Source organism: Eublepharis macularius, chromosome 11, assembly GCF_028583425.1.
Source record: "Eublepharis macularius isolate TG4126 chromosome 11, MPM_Emac_v1.0, whole genome shotgun sequence".
NCBI classification, from domain to species: domain Eukaryota; kingdom Metazoa; phylum Chordata; class Lepidosauria; order Squamata; family Eublepharidae; genus Eublepharis; species Eublepharis macularius.
This window is the reverse complement of record NC_072800.1, coordinates 94,633,074-94,656,141: the sequence shown is the minus strand read 5'-3', so window position 1 is coordinate 94,656,141 and position 23,068 is coordinate 94,633,074. Positions and strand designations below refer to the sequence as shown.

At 49.5% G+C, this 23,068-nt stretch overlaps 1 protein-coding gene across 1 annotated transcript; it reads left to right on the top strand.

Annotated features, from left to right (window-relative positions):
• The first annotated feature begins 2,896 nt into the window (after window positions 1–2,896).
• LOC129337996 (uncharacterized) lies at window positions 2,897–12,221 on the top strand. Its single transcript, XM_054992034.1, has 4 exons — window positions 2,897–3,128; window positions 4,189–4,227; window positions 5,340–5,477; window positions 8,049–12,221. Exons 1-4 carry the CDS (start codon window positions 3,074–3,076, stop codon window positions 11,552–11,554), a joined length of 3,738 nt encoding a protein of 1,245 aa, XP_054848009.1. The 5' UTR covers window positions 2,897–3,073; the 3' UTR covers window positions 11,555–12,221.
• Window positions 12,222–23,068: the final 10,847 nt, after the last annotated feature.

Below are 23,068 nucleotides of genomic sequence, written 5' to 3'. Positions count from 1 at the left end.
CATCAGGATGCAAAGGTTCAATGCAGCTTGATTAGGTAAGGGGAGATGTTGCAAAGGAGGCAGGGGTTGGTACCAGGGTGACAAACCAACACAATGCAATAACAATGATGTTGTGACATTATGTCATTAAGTTTTCTTCCAAAAAAGGGCTCATCTTGGGGAAAGGGGGGGGGGATGAGGGGAAGAAGGTGGGAAGGGGGAGGGGGAGATGAGGAGGATGGAAAGACCAATTGGTAAGAAGTGGCCTGCAGGGAGCCAGGGGCAGAGGAAGGCAGAACAGAGGATGGAGGGAGAAAACCAAAAAAGAAAATTTTGCATAATTGAAAAAGGCAACTCAAAATTGCATCGAGAAAAACATCAGAGAATAAGTGCAGGAAGAACATTTGAAAAACTGTCCACTTGGTTTCTGCTTTGTCTTTTCAAAGCGCCTGGCACTAAACGCCCACAGCGGGAGAGGGACTGAACGGTGCCCTCAGGGGTCCAGCTGGGGCAGCATCCTGTTTATAGCAGCAGCAGCAGCCAACTAGGCAGTGGGAGGGGGGGACGACACCAGGTTGGGAAATTCCTCAAGATTTGGGGAGGAGGAGGTTTGGGAAGGGACCCCAGCAGGATATTATGGCACAGAGTCCTCCCCTCCGAAGCTGCCATTCTTTCCAGGGGGGAACGGAGCTCTGTAATCTGGGGAATCATTTGTTATTGAGGGGATGTCCAGGGCTTCCCTGTAGGTTGGCAACCCCAATGTGATATTTCAGCCCAGCACTGCCTCTGACCAAGAGGGTCCATCTGGCTGTCGCGACTAATTTTATTTACTGAATTATTTATCTGAAACATGGTATTTCCCACCACCTAAGAAAAATCCTCCAAGCCAGTTTACAGTTATTAGCAGGAGAGCAAAAACAGATGGCTAAAAATAAAATATTTATCAATGCAGCTATGAAGAATATGGCAACAGTAAAATAACCACAGTAACCATCACATGCAGCTGAGCCAACCAGGCTGTATCTAGGAGGGGGTCAAGAAACCTTGCTGACCCCCCCACTCCCCCCCCTGCCAGTGACCAGCTCCGCCTCGGCTGGGTGGCAGAGAGAGGTGACTTGGAGTCTCACCACACGAGACGAGTAATTCGAGTGTATTTTGTCATTCGAGTGTATTTGAGTGTAATTCGAGTGTATTTTGCCTTGTGTGGTTTGACCCTTGGTTTTTTTAAAAAGAGGAGAAATCCCTCAAAGCTTTCCTCTAGGGACAGAACTATAAAACTACTGAGCATATTTTTATCCCTTCTTTCCTCCAAGGAGCTCAGAGCGGCATTCATGGGTGTTCCTTCCCTGTTTCAGCTGCCAAAACCCTCTGGCACAGGTGACTGGCCAAGGTCTCCCTGTCAGCTTCCTTCTGGATTTGAACTCAGATCCTAGTTTGTTATCAGGCATCACCTCCCGCAGAGGCCCAAGTAAGTGCCTGCCTCTAAAGGCTCAAACTAGGCATGGTGACTTTCAGTAAGTCCCGTCCAGGTTTCCCAACTCGCATTCCCCACAGGCAGACAAGAACTGCAGGGAAACGACCTTATACAGTGCTGCAGGGGCCACGTTCTGCTCAGGACTGCGGGGCGGGGGGGGGGGGGAGAGGGGCTCCTGCTTCCCCTCTCGTGCTGTTTTTCCAATCCGAAACAAGGTTAACCCCCACCAACACCCACCCATGCTGCTCTCCCTCTTTAGCTGCAGCTCCTGTAAGGAAAGCTAATAGTCTGGGAAAAGATCACAGAACTTTGTGCCGGTGCTCCACCTGCCGCCTTCGATCTGGTGGCTGAGGGTGCCTGGAGCGGCTCCGAAATTCACGCTCCAGTCTTACCATACAAACTCTTTTGTGTTTCGGTTGATGGTTACGATGTTGAAACTACAGCAAGACTGGGGACTGGTGGCAACCTCTGCAACCCGACAGAGCTGGCCCGAGACATCCTTGCTTTGCACCGTACTTAAAGGTGTGTTATGAAGGAGCTAGGAAAACATCGGAGCCGCCGACAGGGAGCGACAAAAGCTCCAGGCAGTTAAGGGATGCAAAAGAGATCCAGGAGTCGAACAAGCCCGCTGGCCAAAGACTTGCACGAAGTCCCCCCCCCCCCCCAGCCATTCTGGGGCCCTTGGGCTCTCCTTTAGTTTTAAACAGCGACTTACTTTTGAACTGCTGTATAGCTGCAGAAACTCGGACCCAACACTGTAAAACCTGCACCTCTAGCTTGGCCCGCCACTCTACGCGCTGCTTCTTTTAGGAGTTCTCTAGGGAGCCGACCCCGGCTCCACCCAGGCACACGTCAACTGCCAGCCCTGGTGTCTATAAAAGCACGAGTGTACAAGTGACCTTGGAAGCTGCCCCGGGGGGGGTGAGGGGGGAGCTCCTGCCTTTCTCCCAAGCCCCCCCCCCCCCGACATAAACATTTCCCCGGTTCCTCTGCTCCGCACGGAGGCATTTTGTGCCCCTGCAGCGGCGGCACAAAGCGAAAACTCCCCACCCCTCCGCGCACACGCAGTTTCTGCGGGGCGGGGGGTGGGCATGCTTGGGGAAAGGCAGAGGCGCCCTCCCTCCGCACTCGTTTTTCAGAAGCAGGAAAGAGCAAAAGAGTCCCGGAGCACCTCGAAGACGAACAAAACTGGCGGGAGGGAAGGTGGGAAGACGCGCTCCGGCGACGGGAGCCGGCTCTTCCCTCCTGCCGCAGCCAGACCTACAGGGCCGCCCATCTGGAGTCGCTCCGCAGGACAGACCAGACCAGACCAGACGGGGGTTTGCAGGGCACGCAGGCGGGCTCCGGCAGGGGTCCGCTCGCGCACGCCGCCGCTCCCCTCCCCTCCCTTGCCCGCCCGGGCGCTTCCCCGCGGGGCCCCTTACCTCTGCAAGGCGGGCCGGCGTCTGGCTTCCCTTCCGCGCACTGGCCGCCTGCCCGCCCGCCGGCCGCCTTTATAGCCGTCGAGGCGCTTTCGCTTTCGGGGCGCCGCCTTTCCCCGAAGGCCGGGCGCCTCTCGGAAAAGAGCGGCCCCGCGTTCCGCCCGCTATAAAGGCCGGGCCGCCGCAGCCCGCGCCGGAGATGGACCGCCGGAGCCGCCCGACGCGCGGCGCCCATGCCAGGAAGGCCGTCGCAGGTAACGCGCCGCGCCTCGCCTCGCCTCCCGCGGGGCCGGCCCCGGAGCGCCCCGGCTGGGCAGGAGCCCGCGCTCCCTCGCTCTTGCCGCCGACGCGCCCCAAGCGGAGCGGAGCGGAGAGGAGCGGACGGGCGCGGCAGGCGGAGAGCCGCCGCCTGCCGTCGCTCCCCGAACGAGGGGCGGCTCGGCTGGCACGAACAAGCCCCCGCCCGGGGTCAGTGCCCGGCTGCGGCTCGAGGGCGCGGGCGGGGCGCGGAACCCCCTCCGCTGCCGCCGGAGCGCAGGAGCCGGGCGGGGGGAGGTCGGGTGCGGGGCGGCGGGCCGAAGGCGGCTCCTGCGCCGCGGCGCTCGCAGCTCCAGGAGGCGCCCGCCGAGCCCCGGGCCAGCCCGGCTCTGCCTCTGCCTCTGCCTCTGCCTGCAGCGCTTGCCGACGGCCGCCTGCTGCTCTCCGGGCGCGTGCCTGCGCCTCGGGAGCCGAGCGCCCGGGGGCCCCTTGGCCGCTGGACCCCAGACCCCCCCTTGCCCCTCCACCTGCCAGGCCTCCCCAGACCCCTCCTGCCTCTCAGCCCTCCCCAGACTCGCCTTCCCCTCAACCTGCCAATCCTTCTCAGACCCCTCCCCTCCTGCCTCCCCCCAGACCCTTCCTGCCTCTCTGCCCTCCCCAGATCCCTCCTGCCGCTCAGCTCTCCCCAGACCCCCTTTCCCCCTACCTGCCAATGCTCCCCAGACCCCTCCTGCCTCTCAGTCCCTCAGACCCCCCCTTGCCCCTCCACCTGCCAGTCATCCCCAGACCCCTCCTGCCTCTCAGCCCTCCCCAGACTCGCCTTCCCCTCAACCTGCCAATCCTCCCCAGACCCCTCCCCTCCTGCCTCCCCCCAGACCCCTCCTGCCCCTCCACCTGCCATCCCTCCCCAGACCCCCCCCTCCAGCCCTCCCAGCCCCAGCTTTCCAGAGCCCGTTATATTTATTTGCACAACAGGCTCTGTTTCTAGTATATATATAAATGTTCAGTCACTTAATGTTATGATATGAAGACACAATTTTCTCTTCTTTTTTGTAGGTACAGCAAGAAGGATAATTGAAGAAGACGGTCCGAAAGGTACGTATCCACAGTAGAATGAAGTGTCACCTGCAAGAAAGAAAATGTATTCTTTATACATTTTGCATTAACTTATCTATTTACTTATTTATTGTCACTTTACAATTTATATAAAATAGATATAAAAATTCCTATTGTTTTTTTTTACCCTTTCCCCCCAGTTGTGGATTTCCACCTTCCCATTCCCGGTTAATTTAGAGGAGTCCCTATTTTTGGGTTTATTTCCTCTGGGCATAGAGCAGGAGTCACTAGGGGAGGCGAGGAGGGCTGCTAGCTGTGAATTTCCTACACTGTGCCAGGGACTGGACTAGATGATCCTTGGCGTCCCTTCCACTTCTGTGTTTCTATGCGCTGCCCATGGTCCTTAGTGCAACAAGAGCACAGGGGTGTTTGGAGGGTGAGAGTGACCATCCAAGCTGGAACTGAGCTGGCCAGAGTGACCTGTGCTCCTTGGATCCCTTGTTGTTTCAGGGGGACAGGTGATGGGGGGGCTATGGAAGGGAGGTAAGGGTGGAGACCAGCTGTGGCAACCTCCGGCACTGATGCGAAGGAGAGTGGGAGGGAGACAAAGCAGAGCCTGAGGGCCGCTCTGTCTTGTGTGTGCCAACCTTCCCAAATAAAACCATTTCTGCATCTCAAAGCTTAAACCCTTTTACTCCAAAGGTGGGGTTAGGTAAGGAAGCAGGCCTGACGGTGCTGCCATTTGAGGCTGAGAAGTAGCTTCTACCAAGAAGATGTTTGATTTGGGCAGAAGAACCTGTGGCACCAGCTGAAGGTTCAATGGCAGGGGAGGGGGGACGCTTCAGGTGAGAGCTATTGCACCAGGCAGGTGTTTTTTCAGTTCCTACCCTCTGCCCAGTTTCACCAGTAGAAAAGTGCTCCCTGCCAAGCTGGTATTGACCCTTGGTGGGCCACAGCAGCTTCTTTAGGTGGGGGGGGGGAGTTCTATCAGGGAACCAGTGAAGGGGGAGGCTTAAGAAATCTTCCACCTGATCCAGTTTGGAGAGCCTCCCCATGGTATTAGCACTGTCAATCTGGACTTGGGTGTGCAAATGAAATCCCTGCTTGCCATCTGTTTTGCGGAAAGGCCTCCCTTGAAATCTCACTTTCAGGCAAGATCCAGAAGAGGGTTCCTTGTCGCTGCAACCAAACCATGTCTGGCCCAGGCGCCATCCTGGAGATGCCGGCCCTGGGCCGCCCATTTCGGCTGGGATTGCTGTACGACTGCTTCAGGGACGTCCTACTCACAGGTAACATCCTGGGTTGCCACCTCTGGCACAGACCAGAGCAGTGAATCTTGGAGAAGATTCACTCACCACAGGGATGCTCAAAGGAGTAAAGGCCAGGTAAAGGCACCATGAGGGGATTTCCTGATTAAAATATTTATACCCCACTTTCCAAGCATTGTTATTCAAAATGGTCAAGAACAAAATAAAAATCTAAAACAACAAAATAAATATTTGGTGGGGAGGAATCCATATTTGTTTACTTGAAACATTTATATCCTACTTTTGGGACTCATAAGGGCATCCGAAGAGCCCTGCTGGATCAGGCCAGTGGGCCTTCTAGTCCAGCATCCTGACTCGCACCGTGGCCGGCCAGCAGGCTAGTTCGGAGGGCCAACAACAGGGCATAGAGGCCAAGGCCTCCCCCTGGAGACGGCTCTTGGCACTGTGCCTCGGGGGTCCGCTGCCTCTGACTGTGGCTGTTCCTTTTACTCACCATGGCTAGTAGCCACTGATAGACCTATCCCCCCTCCCCGCTTTTAAAGTCTCCTGTGCCTGCGATAGCCACTACATCCTCTGGTAGCAACTTCCATCTTTTAATCACTTTTTCAGTAAAGAAGTATTTCCTTTTGTCTGCCCTGAATCTACTGCCCATCAGCTTCACTGAGAGCCAGTTTGGTGTAGTGGTTAAGAGCAGCAGGACTCTCATCTGGAGAACCGGGTTTGATTCCCCACTCCTCCACTTGAAGCCAGCTGGGTGACCTTGGGTCAGTCACTTAAGAGCAGCAGGACTCTCATCTGGAGAGCCGGGTTTGATTCCCCACTCCTCCACTTGAAGCCAGCTGGGTGACCTTGGGCTAGTCACAGATTCTTGGAGCTCTCTTGGCCACGCCCACTTCACAGGGGGATTGTCGTGAGGATAATAATAACAACACACTTTGAGAGCCAGTTTGGTGTAGTGGTTAAGAGCAGCAGGATTCTCATCTGGAGAGCCAGGTTTGATTCCCCACTCTTCCGCTTGAAGCCAGCTGGGTAACTTTGGGTCAGTCACAGCTTCCAGGAGCTCTCTTAACTCCACCCACCTCAAAGGGTGTTTTGCTGTGAGGATAATAGTAACATACTTGTAAACTGCTCTGAGTGGGTGTTAAGTTGTCCTGAAGGGCAGTATATAAATTGAATGTTATTGTTGTTATTCTTCATGGGTGCCATTGGGGTACCTTACAACAAGAATTTTGATTTTATTTTTAGTACAACACAATTTTTTAGAACAGTTAACTGCAAAGACAATAAATAGGAGTCAGTAAACGATATATTACTCAAACAGCCTGCAAAGGGGACTCAGAACAAATAGCATTAACCGGTTTTAAAGAGCAGGTCTCTCAAGAGGTGGCCTATCCAGTTTCAAATAAATAAATGCCCTCCTGAGCTATTCAGCCTTGCAAAGCCTTCTCGGAGGCAGAGGCATCGCTGCCTTCCTGACGTTCTCTAGAAGGCCGGCTCACAATGCTGGGACCTGCCCACATTCGCACGAAGAGGATGGAGAAGAGATGGTGATTGGCGCCTCACAGGTCCTTGAAATATCTGGACCCCGGGCTGTTAAGGGCTTTAAAAGTCAAAACCAGCACCTTGAATTTAACCTGGAAACAACTAGGCATGCTGCCAACTTCACTATAAACACAATCACCTGGCAAACATTCTCTGTTCAAGCTCTATTACATGTATGGTAAATTGCTTATCAGTTTGCTTTGATGTTCTCTGAAGAAGTTCACAGTAGGCAAAATATGTACTCTTCCCTTTTTTCCTCCTGGTACTGTTTTTTTTTAAAAAAAAAAACAGAAATTGGATTTCATTATATCATTACAATAATCTGTGTATCAAGCTCTCTGAATTCCCAGATTTCATTTTTTAAAAAGTACTTCTTTAGCCTTTTTCGTTGAGGAGATATAAGGGGGAAAGGCATATCTCTGCAACAGAAGCAGCTAGAGTCTTGGTTTTTTTAAATTAAAACTTAGAATTCAGAGAGATTGTCATCAAGTTATTGAATTTCTCCTCTGAGGGAAGAAGTAGCAGCAGCAGCCTCATTGCTGAACCTGTCAGTAGCTTACTGATGTGGGTGGGCTTCCCATGCACTGTACTGTGGAGTTTTGATTCCCAGTGAGTGTTTGCGCCCAGAGCCCTGATAGAAGGTCCCACAATGTGCCATGTACCCTTCCTGTCCCCTCCTTGAGACTCATAGAGGGGGCAGCCCAAGAGCACTTGGCCCCAGGCTTTCTTGGGCACATTAGATTCAAAGGATCTTTTTTTTATCCCTGCACTTGTGTCTTTTGGCAGGCTTGGCACAGGGATAGGTTTGACTAACAGCCATGCACAAAACTCCTCGGGACGGTGGTTTATGTAAGAGATCCATTTGGTGCTCAATTTATTTATTATTTTATTGATTAGGATATTTTTGTGCTGCCTCTCCAGAGCTCTGTTTGACTCCTGTGACTTTCACCATCACCCCTTTTCTCCCTCACCCCCTTTTTGTTGTTTCATTAATGATTGGGAGGCATTCTCTTTTCTCCAGTAATCACATGTTTTCTTTCCATACTACAGACTGTTCGTTACTTGATCCAGAAACCATTCAGAAGAGCACAGAGAAAATAATACACACCAGCTGTACAATGCAAAAAGTTTCTTCTGGCACCATTGGAGAGAAAGCGGCTGCTCTGGATATTAAGCCCTCGCTAATGACCAGCCTCCTCTGCGGTTTGCCTGAAGTGAACGGAGCTGCAAAATACCTCCTCAGCACCGAGAGATCCAGATGCCAGGACAAAGTCACCTACCAGTGCCTGGCTACAGAAAGGATCGAGCACCTGTCTCTGGACGGCTGGAGAACTGAAGATGTCGTTTTCCCCACCATCCCTAACCAGTACAAGCCTTCTCACGTGGTCACTGCTGTGTGGTACGGGGAACAGAGTTTCCTGGATTATGACAAAGAAGTTTCTACACTTGAAAATGTAGAAAAGGATCTGCGAAACCTGCTTCTAACAGAAGGTAAAACAGATCTCCAAATGGATGAGGTAGGAGAACCACAAAGTAAAACACACAACTCTACATTTTATGGTGATTCCTCTCTAGAGAACCATCCAGTTACTTTCCAAGATGCCAGAAAAATTCAGGGCAGCCGCCCCAAACTTTTGGGCTGGAGCAAAGAGAAGTCTGTACCAGTGAAGGCTGGTCTGTTCCCACTAGAGAACCTGAGGCTCGGAGACCCTTGGGTGCCGTACCTCAGACCTTTCCATGAGATTAGTGAAGCTCTGAATTCTAGCATTAAGCACGCCATGGAGAGTCTCACAGAAGTAGAAACAGCATGTGAGGACTTTTTGAAAGACCCCACAGTGAAAGCCTTCCCTGAAATTAGGAAGAAAATCCAGCAGTTCCAGGGGCTGTGCTGCCAATACAAGCAGGCTTTCCAGAAAAAGCTGGCAGAAGTCGTACCTCTTGTTCGTGAGGGTCATGGAGAGGAAAGAGACCTGGAGGAGGTTTTAGAATGCATAAGGAAATCCCCCTTTGACACAAAAGGACTCCGTGAGTTTTTAGATACAAAGCAGCAAGAGGTTACTTTTTTGAATTCTGTCCTTTCTGTCCTAAAGGATGTAGAAATTGTTTGCCCTGAGAAGAAACTGGAAGAAAAGATCTTTAATACTAGAACTGAGTTTGTGGTTGCCTTCCTATTCACGTCATTACACCAAGAGGAGCCGTACTTATCCAAGCTAGAAGACTACATTTCTCACTCCCTGCAACTGGAAGACTCTAGCTGGGAGAGTCTGAGCTGTCCATCATGGCTTGAGGATAAAGCTCTCGTCACGAGGGCAAAGGAAGCTGCCAAGTCCTTCTCAGCTTTTCTCCACGCCAATCCGTCTAGCAAGACGACCCAATTTGTGGTGGCCTCCATCCCAGACGACAGCGATCCAGGGGCTTTCATTCACCTGTATGAAAATGGAGGCCTGAGTGGAACAAAATTTGAGCCTCCCTCCAAACCCCTTCCTGTACGGATTGGTGCAGTCTCCCCAGATAGTGTGCAGCTGAGACTCACCCCGGGAAAGAGTGGGGCGGATGCCATCTGCTGCTTTCAGGTGGAGCACAGGGTGGTGGGGCAAGAAAACTGGGTGGTGGAGGTTACCAATGGAAGAGAAGAAGTGGCCACAGTCCGAGGGCTGAGCCCAGACACCGAGTACGAATTCCGCTACGCAGCCATGAGCAAACCAGGGCGCAGTGAAAACAGTGACATTAGCAGCTCTGTGAAGACCCTTCCACGCAGCCCAGCCACTGCACCCCAAGAAGGTGATGAAGGATCTCCCATCCTTGTCAAGGAAAACATCAGGGCAGATGAGAGGAATATATGCTGCACAGAGGAAGCAAAAATTATCAAGGGGGAAGGGGGTATAAACTGGAACCAGCAGGGCACAGGGCGGGAAACAGAGACTGCGGAGGGCCTTCAGACCTTCGCGTCTAATTCAGCTCCTGGCCCCAGGTCCAAAGGAGAGCCCAAAAGCATTGCCAGCTCCCTCCTCAGAACGAGCCACAGAGTGCGGAGTGGGCACCCGTCCGTCTATGCCCTTGCATTACAGAAGTCCGTTTGTAAAGCCGCGTCAACTTACCTCAAGTACAGCCTTGGAAAGGAAGGCTCTCGGCTGCATCACAAAGTGATAATGTTGCTGGGAGAAACCGGAGCGGGGAAAAGCACGCTCATCGAGGGGATGATGAACTACATCCTGGGCGTCCGGTGGGAAGATGACTTCCGGTTCAAAGCTGCCCAGGACATGCCAAAGAGGAGCCAGGCTGTGAGCCAGACAGAGACCCTGACCGCCTACGAAATCAATCTGAGCCAGGGGCTGCGAGTCCCCTTCTCCCTGACTTTAATCGACACCCCAGGGTTTGGGGACACAAGAGGCATCAGCTATGACAAAATGCTACTGGAGCAGATCCGGGAGTTTTTCTTGGTCCAGGAGGGTTTTGATCACATCGATGCAGTCTGTGTGGTAGTCCAGGCCTCCCAGCCGCGTTTGACACAACCCCAGAAATACATCTTCGATTCTTTGCTCTCGATTTTCGGGAAGGACATCCAAGAGAATATTCAGGTTCTGATCACCTTTGCAGATGGGCGGAAGCCGCCCGTGCTAGAGGCCATAAAAGCAGGCAATGTGCCATGCGCGACAGATGCGAAGGGTGTCCCTGTTCACGTCTCATTCAATAACTCTGCTCTCTTTTCTAGTAATGTTCAAGCGGAGGGAGACAGCTATCTTTTTAATCAGATGTTTTGGCAGATGGGAGTCAATAGCCTGGATGTGTTTTTCAGGTCCTTAGTCAGTTTGGAACCTCGAAGTTTAACCATGACAGCCCATGTTCTCGATGAGCGGAAGGCGCTGGAGGCCGTCGTTCAAGGCATGAAACCCCAAATCAAAATGGCCCTCCTGAAAGTGGAGGAACTGAGAAAGACCCAAAGAGCCTTGCTGAGACACCAGGGGGATGTGGAAGCCAACCGAAATTTTGAGTATGAGTTGGAAAAAACGATGCCATTCAAGATAGATATCTCTAGTATGGGCTACTCCATAACCAATTGCCAGCACTGCCACATCACATGCCACTACCCGTGTCATATCCAAGAGAGCCGTGACAAATGGAAATGTGCTGTCATGGACAAACGCCTTGGCCGCTGCAGAGTTTGCCCTGGCAAATGCCCATGGGAAGTCCACTGCACTCAAAGCTACAAGTGGGAATACTGTGTCGTAAAAGAAAAGCAGACCTACGCACACCTGAAGGAGAAATACGAGAAGTCTTGTGGAAAGCTAATGACAGAGGCCAATGCATGTCAGTGGCTTTCCCAGGAATGCCGAAAAGCAGAACACGACTTGGTGCAACTCATTAAGAAGTTGTCTCACCACCTCCAGTGCCTGCAGAAAATTGCCTTAAGGCCCAATCCTATGACCACTTCAGAATACCTTGACCTGATGATCAGTTCAGAAGAAGAAGAACTAGAAGCCGGGTATGACGAACGAATAAACTTGCTCAGGCATCTGAAAAAGCAATTTTCTGAACTTCCAACTCAAGCATACTAAAGATGTTGGTCTGTGGGATAATGCTTTGGGCCAACTGTTCATAGATGCCAGGTAGCCCTTCTTTCATCTTGGCCTCCTGCTTTCCAGGTAAGAAACTCAGGTGTGCAGAAGAACGGGGCCAAAGCCATTGCCCTGGAAACATAGTATTTGCTTCGTAATATTTGCAGTTTTCCATCTTTGTCTAGGAACAGACTTTCTAAAGAATACTAGGTTAGCTCATCAATTTGATAGCCAGTTTGACAGGCACTAACAAAGCCTCCACATACTTAGCAGACTGACAGGCCATTGGAGCGTGCTTTTTCCTCTCTGTATTATCTTCTTCACTTCCTTCTAGGTATAAAAAATAGACCCATTTGATTACAATTTTCAGCAGATAAGCCCTGCAACAGTTTTTAAGGTGTTTCTAAGGCGATTGGGTGGCTTGGTTTGGCTGCCGTATTATATGATAAGATTGATGGCAGGACATTGTTTTATACCTTTCAGAAACATTTTAATGACATAGCAGTCATCTCATTTTGGAAAAAACTCTCAAATAATGAACAAACTAAAACATTGATGGGATGTTAACTAAAGAGCTGCACTGTCTCTGGAAGTCAACGTGGTTTTTATTTATGTGATAGATGATGCTGGCCCAGGGGGGGGCGGGGGGGGGCGTGTGCAACCTTGACAACTGAAAGATTGGGGCGAAGGTGGGGATCAGGAAGGAGGTAGTCGAAAGGGTCTGAAGAACCCTTTCCATCTGAAGGGTGGATTGTCAAGGGGTGAATAGCCGTAAGGAAAATGAAAATTGGGAAAATGAAAATGTGTATGGCTGGTCTGATTGTAAAGTATTACTGCATGAGGCAGTCAGTTGCACCCAAGTATGGTACATGGACGTAGATATAAAATTAATAATGCAGTGCTAAGGAAATATATACTGAGGACGTACCTTCACGACACATACTGGCTTTAGAGCAGTTTCCTGTGTCCTAGCGTGTAGTTGAATGAAGGAGCTGAAAATTCACCTTGAGATCCCTAGTTGCAGTTCCCAGAGCAACATGGGGAGATGGAACAGCCATCAAACCACTTTGAGTCTGTGTGGTCGAAATGTTTATACACTAATCCACAAAATCCAGAAATAATAACTCTATCAGCTAGCAACCATACAAGAAAGAGCCAAACTGCAGCTCTGCTATACCTGCTCTTATAGCAACCCCTACTTTTCACTGCCACCGATAAAGAAGCTATAGTGGATCTCTCCTTTTTTAAAAAAAAAAAATCTTGCAAGCAGCTTCAGGGGAGGAGCTAATGGCTGAATACGTGAAGTTGCCTCCTCCTGAGCCAGGCCCTGGCCTCGGTCTATCTTGAGCAGGGCTTTTTTTCAGGGGGAACGTGGGGGAACGGAGTTCTGGCACCTCTTGAAAGTGGTCACATGGCTGGTGGCCCCGCCTCCTGATCTCCAGAAAGAAGGGAGTTTAGATTGCCCTCCGCACTGCTGAGCGGCGCGGAGGGCGATCTAAACTCCCCTCTGTCTGGAGATCAGGGGGCGGGGCCACCAGCCATGTGGCCATTTTCTCCGAGGGAAACCCACGGAGTTCCACCACCCCTTTTCCCAGAAAAAAAGCCCTGATCTCGAGTCCTCATTACGTACCCTTGCGCCTGCCTCGTCCAACTGTGTGACTGCTTCTGGCGCGGAATCTTGCTTCATGTTTACGTGAACTTGAGTAATGAGTGATCAAACGTAACCAACTCCTGCAACTGTCTATGGCGCTGTCATTTCAACTACCCTCTAATTATAATGACACTTCAAAATTTTAAAGTAACTGTATGTGATCTTTATATCTCTACATTTGCTGCTAAAAACCAGCCTTGCTTTATGTGTTACTCTGTTGATGTATCACTCTTTTGGTTCCTGTTTCACGAGCAGTTTTCTTCCCAAAGGGAGATGACGACAGGGAGAATAGCCTCCCTGCTCCTGTTGGCCTCTTTATGAGAGTATGATGTGACTCTTCTGTTCTCTCCACCAATTTCACGAGGCTAAAAAAGGTAAACGGGTGAGCAGAAAATACGTGGATTATGTAATGAGCCCACTCAGACTGGCAGCAGCTCTCCAGGGACTCCGGTAGAGATCTTATACGTCACCTGCTACTTTCTGCTTTCAACTGGAGAAGCTGCCCGGGATCGGACTTCTGCGTGAAAAGCTGATGCTCAGCCACTGAACTGCAGCCCCTCCCTGAATCAGCCTAACATAGCAAAGCCACCCTGAACAAAAACCTGTAACCAAAATAGAAACCCAAGGTCCAGGGGAAAATATATAGCAACTATTGTATATAAATAATTTTAATATAATTATGTGTACAATGTTCCAAGTGCAAAATACAATAATAAATAGTAATAATAAATAATTTCCAACAATAAATAGGGAATATCCCAATACAAAAACATATTTCTATCTTAAGAATCTTCTTTAGTGCAAGCAGCAGCCAGGAAGTCCAAACATAATAGCCCATCCACACCTTCAATAAATACTTGTTTCTGTTCTCTTGGTGCGTGGACACAAGTATTTAGGGTATTTTTTTATTCATCAAACAGTACAGGAATGTAAGAGTTAAATCCCCTCTCCTCTTCCTTGGATCCTGGACTCAATTCAAATGTGGGGACAGTTCCAATTGCCCCTTACCTTTTTCTGGCAAGAGGTAGTTGGCAGTCCCCCAGCATTTTATAACAACAACAACATTCGATTTATATGCCACCCTTCAGGATGACTTAATGCCCACTCATAGCAGTTTACAAAGTATGTTATTATCCCCACAACAACCATCACCCTGTGAGGTGGGTGGGGCTGAGAGGGCTCTGAGAGAGCTGTGACTGACCCAAGGTCACCCAGCTGGCTTCAAGTGGAGAAATGGGGAATCAAACCCGGCTATCCAGATTGGAGTCCTGCCACTCTTAACCACTACACCAAACTGGCTCTTCATCTGTTTTGAACCTAACCTGAAAATGCCCAGCAGACTAAAAACTAACAATTTTGACATTTGTGTATTGTTAAAAGGTCTGTTCATTGGGTTTTCGCTGAGCATCATATTTCTCTTGATCTTGAGGCCTCTCCTACTGCAAGACAAGAGTACTAAAATGTAGCCAGATTGATGATGTTGCTTTAGAAGCTCTTTTTCTGGGGTTTGCCCCTCAGCAGAATGGAAGGGCATGAACCATAGCTTTTTGCTTTTTTTTTGCTGTTAATCCATTTATGCAATTTTTGTGTGTTATTGCTTATTAAATATAAGACGACTTGGCAATTAGGCAGCAATATCCAAGGGTTCAATATACACCTGAACTGTAATCTCAGCTATTGTTCTTTTAGCGTGTTTGCTTTCAGTTATCTCTGTAATTCATTCACTATCTTTTCAGATGTATATTTCTATTTTAATGTCTTAGTAAAAAAAAAAAGCATTTAAGTTTGACCACTTGTTTGTCTCATTTCTTGGGTTCAGTAATTAGGGTACCTTTTTTGTGCTGTATGGGAGTGGAGTGGGAAATGGGGGGGGGTAGGCAGATATCCCTTAGCTCATTTACTCCCAATTTCAGGATACTTCAAAGGGGTGAAAAACCTTTGGGGGCTGAACTTGTTCAGCGCCCTGCTGACAAACGCAGGACAGCCAAGCTGCCTTGGGCCCCTTTGTTAGGAGAAAGAGAAGGGACAAGTGTTTTAAATGAATAAATGATCATAGAAGGACTGCTGATGCATGTCATGCTCTTAAAATAACAGAATTTCAGGTTTGAGAAGAAAGCAGGCAGGGCTTTTTTTCAGCTGGAACGCGGTGGAATGGAGTTCCAGAACCTCTTGAAAATGGTCACATGGCTGGTGGCCCCGCCCCCTGATCTCCAGACAGAGGGGAGTTGAGATCGCCCTCCGTGCTGCTCAGCAGTGCGGAGGGCACTCTCAACTCCCCTCTGTCTGGAGATCGGGGCGGGGCCACTGGCCATGTGACCATTTTCTCCGAGGGCAACCCACTGAGTTCCACCACCTCTTTCCCCAGGAAAAAAAGCCCTGAAAGCAGGTATTGTAGGGGTCCCCAGTGCGGCACCCACCTACACCTTTTTAGAAAGCGAGTGGGGCCAAGTGGGGCTCTTGCCCGGTGGGACTTCTGATAACTGGAAATTTGATTGACCTTGCAGATTAAAGTAATGTTGTTTCAGAGGCACCTGCCACCGCGGAGCTGGTTTTATTCTTTCTCACTGCCCTTCCCCAGGGTAGCTTTGAAAGTAAACCCCCCCCCCCTTCTCCTCTGCCCTTGGGCTTTCCACGTGTGTGCAGCCTTGCCTCCCGTGACAGTCATTTTGTGGTTGCTCCTACCCCCCCACCCCCGTATCAGGATTTCAAAGGTGCCCAAAGGATTAAAAAGGTTGGGGACCTCTGGCATGTATTGCATACGTGGCGGGTATAAGCTGTGGTCTATTTGCATATTCTGGATCAAATACCCAGAAAGCCAAGCAACAGCCTTAGCAGCCACATCGGAAGAATAAAGTCTCTCCTGTAAGTGATGCTCCCATTATTTCAAAATCTTTGTTTACACACGAGCACATGAGGCTGCTCAAACTAGACAAGACACCTGCCATGTGTTCTTCAAGTGTCGGGCAAATGCCATTTTACCTGGGCAGCTTTGTTTTAAAAGACAGAACCAGCCAGGATCACAGCAGAAGGATTCTCTGACTGCCCTCCTCCGCCTCTCCCGGCTATGCAGTCCCACCCCCCCCCCGTCCCGCTCTAGCTGCTCATATTGCTGGGGCCTTTTTTTCTGGGAAAAGAGGTGGTGGAACTCAGGACTGCACAATGACGTCACTTTGGGTCAGCTGGAACGGGGTGGGGGAGTTTTTTAAAGTTTAAATCACCCTTGGCAAAAATGGTCACATGGCTGGTGGCCCCGCCCCCTGATCTCCAGACAGAGGGGAGTTTAGATTGCCCTCTGTGCCGCTGTGCGGAGGGCGATCTAAACTCCCCTCTGTCTGGAGATCAGGGGGCGGGGCCACCAGCCATGTGACCATTTTCAAGAGGTGCCCGAACTCCATTCCACCGCGTTCCAGCTGAAAAAAACAGCCCTGGTTAATGTTGAGACAATGGAGAGAGAGATGTTACACACACATGTAATGTGAAAGTAGTCTTGCAATTGGCGCTATTCTGGAGTACAATTTCTTTGGGAATACGGAATAATTGGCAATAAACAAAGGCTTCTGTCCCCTTCCATGGCATTTCAGAGGAATGATGTCCTTGGTCAATGAAGGAAGAAATTCATACTGTGAAGTGATGCACAGTGGGGGAGGGGGGCAGTCATATGTTGCAATTGAGCACAATTCATAAATGAGGCGCTTGGGGGAGGAATCTTCCCACTGCAGAAACTGAGCCCCACAGTGGGAAACTGAAAACGGGGCTGACATTCTGACCCCCAAAACAAAAAATGTTTTATCCGTGCCAGTAACTACAGGGCAGTTCATGGACAAAATGTGGGTGAAAGAAGGGAGCAAAGGAACTTTCAAGCACAAGAGAAAGATTGTCTTGCCCAGGAAACACCATTTTTTACAGGTTTAAAATAAAGTGGAATTGGGGGCGGGGGGGGGGCGGGGGAGAGGAGAGGAATGAGATGTTCACAACTTGTGCATGAAATGAAGATGTTATGTGAAAACGGACAAACAGTACCAGTCCAGTGGCTGAAATGTTGGATATCCTTGGTGTAGGGTTGCCAGCCTCCAGGTAGTGGCTGGAGATCTCCTGGAATTACAACTGGTCTCCAGGCCACAGAGATCAGTTCAGCTGGAGAAAATGGCTACTTTTGGGGGTGGACTCTATGGAATTATGCCATGGCAAGGTCCTTTCCCTCCCCAAACCCCTCTTTCTCCAGGTTTCACCCCCCCCCATCTCCAGGAATTTCCCAACCTGGAGCTGGCAACCCTACCTTGGTGTGACCATCCAACTGCCCAACAGTCCCTCCTCCAGCATTCCTCAACAATAGTCATCGTTGCCTGCACACCCTCTGCCCCTCACACTCAGGTGAACTTTCTTGCATCGGCCATGCATACATTACCATTTTTCCTAAAGTTGCAAGTTTTTTTCCTTTAAGAAGCCAGTTTCTCCTCACACTATGGCTTCATAATTTCAGGACATGTTGGCCTGCAAGGTGCAACCTCCAGAAGGGCTAGCTGCCCTCCCATTCCTAGCCTGGGAGAGGATGGCTATAGATGAGGTGGACCAACACTCTCCATGGAAGAGCCAGGCCTTTGTAGTCCAGACTGTGGGGAAACCTGGACTGAGCTGGTGAACTTCAGGTGAAGATTTGGGGCTGGAACGGTTCTCCACCTCCTTTCAGGGAACACTCTCGCAATTAAAGCCAGCGCTTGGCTGGCTGAGGGGTTTCTTTCTGCATTTCTGACTGGCCATGGAGAAATCATTTCCCACCTCAGACAGACAGGTACGTCTGTTCACCAGTTGACAGAGGGGACTGGGACACCTCCTCTGAAAAGGACGCCTTATTTATAAATAGCAATGCAAGCATAATTAAATTCACCCTGGGAAACGTCCATCCCAGCTGATTCCACTGGTGGAAACTTGTGGTTCTGGCCTGTCTTCCCTCCCCCTTCCTTTTCTTGTGGGAAAGGGGAACCCAGCACTGCTCAGGTAGGGACAACCTTCTCAGTGTCCAGGTGGCTCAGGGCTGCCGACTCCGGCTTGGGACATTCCTTGAGATTTGGGGTTAGTGCCTGTAGGGGCTGAAGTTTGGGGTGTGCATGGAGTGGTAGAATCAACCTTCCAAAGCTGCCCTTTTGTCCAGGAGAACTGATCTCTGTAATCTGGAGATCAACTGTAATCCCAGGAGAACTCCAGGACCCCCTGGAGGCAGCAACCTGAGGGGTCTTCAGTGGAAGGGGCTCTGTGATTCCAGCTCAGATTTTCAAAACTTTGTCTTAAAAATTAGAGGCAACTGAAAACTTTACAAGATTGATTTATTTGGTTTATATTCCGCCCTCCCCACCAATGGGTTCAGGGCGGATACAACAAAGTTAAAATTACAATAAAATCACAAGTACAAACAATTAAATCCAGTAAAACATCCGCCAAGGTGGCAGCTCTACTTTCTTGGCCCCAGCCAACATACCCCATGGCACGGGGTGGTGGAGGTGATAAATCAAGAGTCATGGTCAGATAAGGATACGGGAATCTGGGATCAAATCCCCACTCAGGCATAAAGTTTGCTGGGCGACTCTGCAATCAGTATCTCCCTCTGGGTTGTGTGGTTGGAAGTGAAGGGCTGTGCCATGTCTCTTTGTACACAGCACATCAGTACACCAGAGGAGGCAGAAATGCTAGCCAGTGTCATATATGTCTGCCTGCATATCTGCCGTGAGTATTTTGTGTGTTCTGTGCTTTGTACTGATCCTCTGAGAGTATAGGAAGTTGCCTCTTGCTGGCCTGTTGGGCTGGGAGTTGCTTATCTTACAGGTGCCTACTGTAGTGTCTGCTTTCATTTTCGCAGCCGCTTGAGAATGTGTCCTTGAGTGCTGGCTTGAGCCGGGAACTGAAAATGACTTCATTTTGCTTCTCTCCTCCAGTTCTTCTCTCCTCCTCTCACCCCCCACCCCCGGCTCCTCTGCGCCAGAATACTAACCACGCCAGAATCCTAACCGTCCATATCCCAAAGGTGGGAACTTTCCCTCTAACTTAGCCCTCCAAACTTCTACACGTCACTTCTGCCAATACCCGTGTCTGTGAATGCTGATGCTGATGGATCTCCAATAAAGTAACTTTAACTCATACCCTGGAGTATGTGCAGTGTGGTACTAGGGGGATCTAACTGCCAGAACCTGACAGCTAGCTAGCTAGGTCGGTTTCCTCTGTATCTTGGTGGCCAACCTTCAGGTGGGGTCTGAAGGTGTCCCAGAATTGCAGCTGAGCTCCAGACTACAGAGATGAGTTCTCCTGGAGAAAACAGCTGCTTTGCAGGGTGGACTCTGTGGCATTATACCCTGCTGAGGCCCCTCCTGTCCCTACACCCTCCCTGTCCTCCCCATGCCCCTCCCCAAATCTCCAGGGATTTCTTCAGAGTTGTTCAGCCTGTCTGTATGTTTCTTCTAGTCTGCTCTGCTGCTGCCTTTGTTTACACAAACGGTTTCTCTTAAAGATTTCCTTCCTTCTGGCTAACTCTTTTTCTTCTTGCTTCTTTGCCTAACCACCCATGAGATGCAGAGGAGTTAGCCGTGTTAGTCTGTGGTAGCAAAATCAAAAAGAGTCCAGTAGCACCTTTAAGACTAACCAATTTTATTGTAGCATAAGCTTTCGAGAATCACATTCTCTTCGTCAGATGCATGATACAGAGACTGGTCAAATATAGAGGAGGGAGGAGGAGGGGAGGAGAGAGAGATGCTCTCTCAGCAATCTCTTTCCATCTTCACCTAGATAGGCAGCTAGAATGCTCAAGCTTTCTTTTCTAGACTGGTATGTAATTCGTAATAATAAAGGACTTCCTTTTCTTTTCAAAAGCTAGCGATATTAGGTGCATGCTTGGAAGGCATGGGGAGACATGGGAGGAGGGGAATGGGAGGCAGGGGAATGGGGTAAGCATCACTGAGGGGTCATCACTTCTGGCTAAAACTCAGAAGTGACATCACTGATGCTATAGGATTTCATTTTTCTCTATGGTAAAAAACCATAAAGATCTGCAAAGACCTATAGCATGTAGTCTTCCCAGCTGGCGATCAGCAGGAGGTGGCAACTCCCTCAGTGATGGCCCGCTGTTGGCAGGCAACCAGAGAATGCGTGCACCAGACATTCTCCCAGCAGGCTGTGACGATGTCACTTTCTGAAGCGATGTTGTTGCGCTGGCCAAGGACGGGCATGCTGGCGCGCTTCACTGGGGCCAATTTTGGCCCCAAATGGGCTGAATTTGTCCTGCACAAAGCACGAGAGCACACCTGCAGCCAGAATGATGGCATCACTTCTTGGAAGAGACATCATGGTGTGAGCGCTGGAAGAATGTGTGCAAACAGAAGATTCCTGGGAAGCACAAGTGACCCTTTTCACACTACTTACGTGCCTCCGGAACATCGCGAAATGTAGTGCAAGAAACACGGAAGATCGCATCTTCTCACGAGAGTTTTGCGCAATGTCGTGTGAAAAGTGCCAGGTGAAAAGGGCCAAGGTAAGTGCCAGGTCTGCCTCACTCCCGCTGGGAGTGTACAGGGACCGGGCAAACCCTAAAATCTGTACCAGCGATGACACTTCCAGGTTTTAGCATGAAATTACAGCAATTACATCCCTCCCCCCATTTTCTCCCATGGCTCATTTAAGCACCAGCAGGGGAGCTGTGGGGTGGATTTGCCTGCCACAAGTTGGCTGATGGCGCTCCAGGAACAAGCTCTGTGTAGCCCCACCTTTCACTGAGCACAAACCAGTTGTGAGGATGAAAGAGGAACGGAGAATGGAGGATGCTGCCCTAAGCCATGTGGAGGAAAGGTGGGGTGGGAATATATTGGGGAGGGAAGCCTCCCTGCTCCGCAATGACAAAGGAGGTAGCAGAAGGTGAAACAGAAAGCAATTCTCCCCATGATGTTCTGGGAAGGGGAGTGACCTGGTCACGGGGCTTCCTGTCACTTGTGGCTGCCCAAATTAGCAGGATCACAGATTCCTGATGCAGAACCAAACATGGTTTGTGATTTCTGAGAACAGCTGCAAGGGTCAACAGGATTGCAACTGTTTTCTGCTCTAGAAAACCAACTGGGGGGAAAGTCACAGGCTATAAGTAGGCAGACTATAAATAACATAAATAAAATAAATAAAACTGAAGGCCATGGCTTGCTTTATTAAGTTAATTCATCTCATGTTGGGTCTTCATCTTTTCCTACTGCTTTCTACTTTTCCCAGTTAGCTTGGTCTTCTTATGATGTTACCAGTGTATGATAGCCTCAGTTTAATAATTTTAGTTTCTAGGGAGAATTCAGGCTTGTTTTGATCTGGAACCCACTTCTTTGTCTTTCTGGTAATTCTTGCTATCTGTAAAACTCTCTTCCAGAACCACATTTCAAATGAATCGACAAATCAATTTTCTTCCTGTCCTTATCCTTAAAGATCTTTTCTAGTTCCTTTATGGCTGCTCTTCCAAGTCTCAAACTCCTTTCTGATTTCTTGGTTGTTCTTTCCCCATTTGGCTGATGACTGAGCTGAGGAATAGAAGCTTTTTAACAATTTGTTTCCTCATTGTTAACCTTAACATTTTGTAATTCCTTATGATATATTCTGCATATAGGCTTAACAGAGGAAGCCAGTTTGGTGTAGAGGTTAAGAGCACGGAACTCTCATCTGGAGAACCGGGTTTGATTCCCCAATGCTCTATTTGAAGCCAGCTGGGTCACGTTGGGTCAGTCACAGCTGTCTCAGAGCTCTCTCAGCCCCACCTACCTCACAGGGTGTTTGTTGTTGTGGGGATAATAATAACTGTCAACCGCTCTGAGTGGGTGTTAAGTCATCCTGAAGGGTGGTATATAAATCAAATTTTATTATGTTATTATTATTTTGACCAATTCTTTGGAGATAAGATGGACCTTTTTGGTCAGTTCTTAAAATAGTTTGTAGGGTTGAAGCTGATGGGTGAATTTGATTCCATTTTTTGAGCTGATAAATCTTTGGGGTGTTTCAATACTCTCCCTATTCTGGAAGTAGCTGGGAATGATGCTGGCTTCCAGATAGTTCAACGCGCTGCCTTTCTCAACCCAGATCGTAAAAGGGATCCTTACTCACAGTTTTAGCCAGTGAATGCAGCATGGTTCAAACATAAGCAAGATACATCTTTATTGGTCCAGATTTGTTGTAGACAAGCGGTAAATTCGTTATAACTGTTGCATCCTTGCTTGAGGAGCAGCGTCCCAAACAAAGGGAGGAAGAGGACAATCAAGTTTTTAACACCTTCACAGGAAGCCTACAATAAACTTCTATATTGAAGGGGGACTACAATTCCCATGAGTACCAATTGTTAAAGGGACAGTACATAGTTCTGACTACACAGATACTGAGGCTTTCTAAGCTGTGGTTACAGTACACTCCCCGCCTGGGATCCTATGGATTCCACCCCAACATGCAAGCTAGTGGAGTAACCTAACAAGTCTAAGCATATATGTCATGCTACACTATTCTCATAACTAGGCAATAAAGGCTAAATATAGCATATAAGCAACAAATGGCATGCAAAGCTTGAGCTTCAGTCTTCAAGATCAGTCTTCCGAACAAGCAGGATCACTTCGGTGACTGGTCTGGTGAAAATCTTCGGGCCGTCGTGTCTGGCTACACGAATGTCAATCTTGCGGACCAACCCGTCCGCGCTGGGTAGAACTCGATCTATAAGTCCCATGGGCCACGAGTTCCTAGGAGCGTCCTTGTCTTTCAGGAGGACGACATCACCTTCTCGTAGGTTGGGCTCAGACTTCTCCCACTTGCGTCGGCATTGCAGAGTTGGGAGGTACTCTTGCTTCCATCGCTTCCAAAAGGTGTTAGCGAGG

What these genes read in the sequence shown, in the direction of transcription:
- LOC129337996 (XM_054992034.1), top strand. Translation starts at nt 3,074, where the DNA reads ATGGACCGCCGGAGCCGCCCGACGCGCGGCGCCCATGCCAGGAAGGCC. An exon ending in TGCCAGGAAGGCCGTCGCAG is followed by an intron (nt 3,129 to 4,188) that starts GTAACGCGCCGC and finishes TCTTTTTTGTAG; the next exon opens with GTACAGCAAGAAGGATAATT. An exon ending in CAGGGACGTCCTACTCACAG is followed by an intron (nt 5,478 to 8,048) that starts GTAACATCCTGG and finishes TCCATACTACAG; the next exon opens with ACTGTTCGTTACTTGATCCA.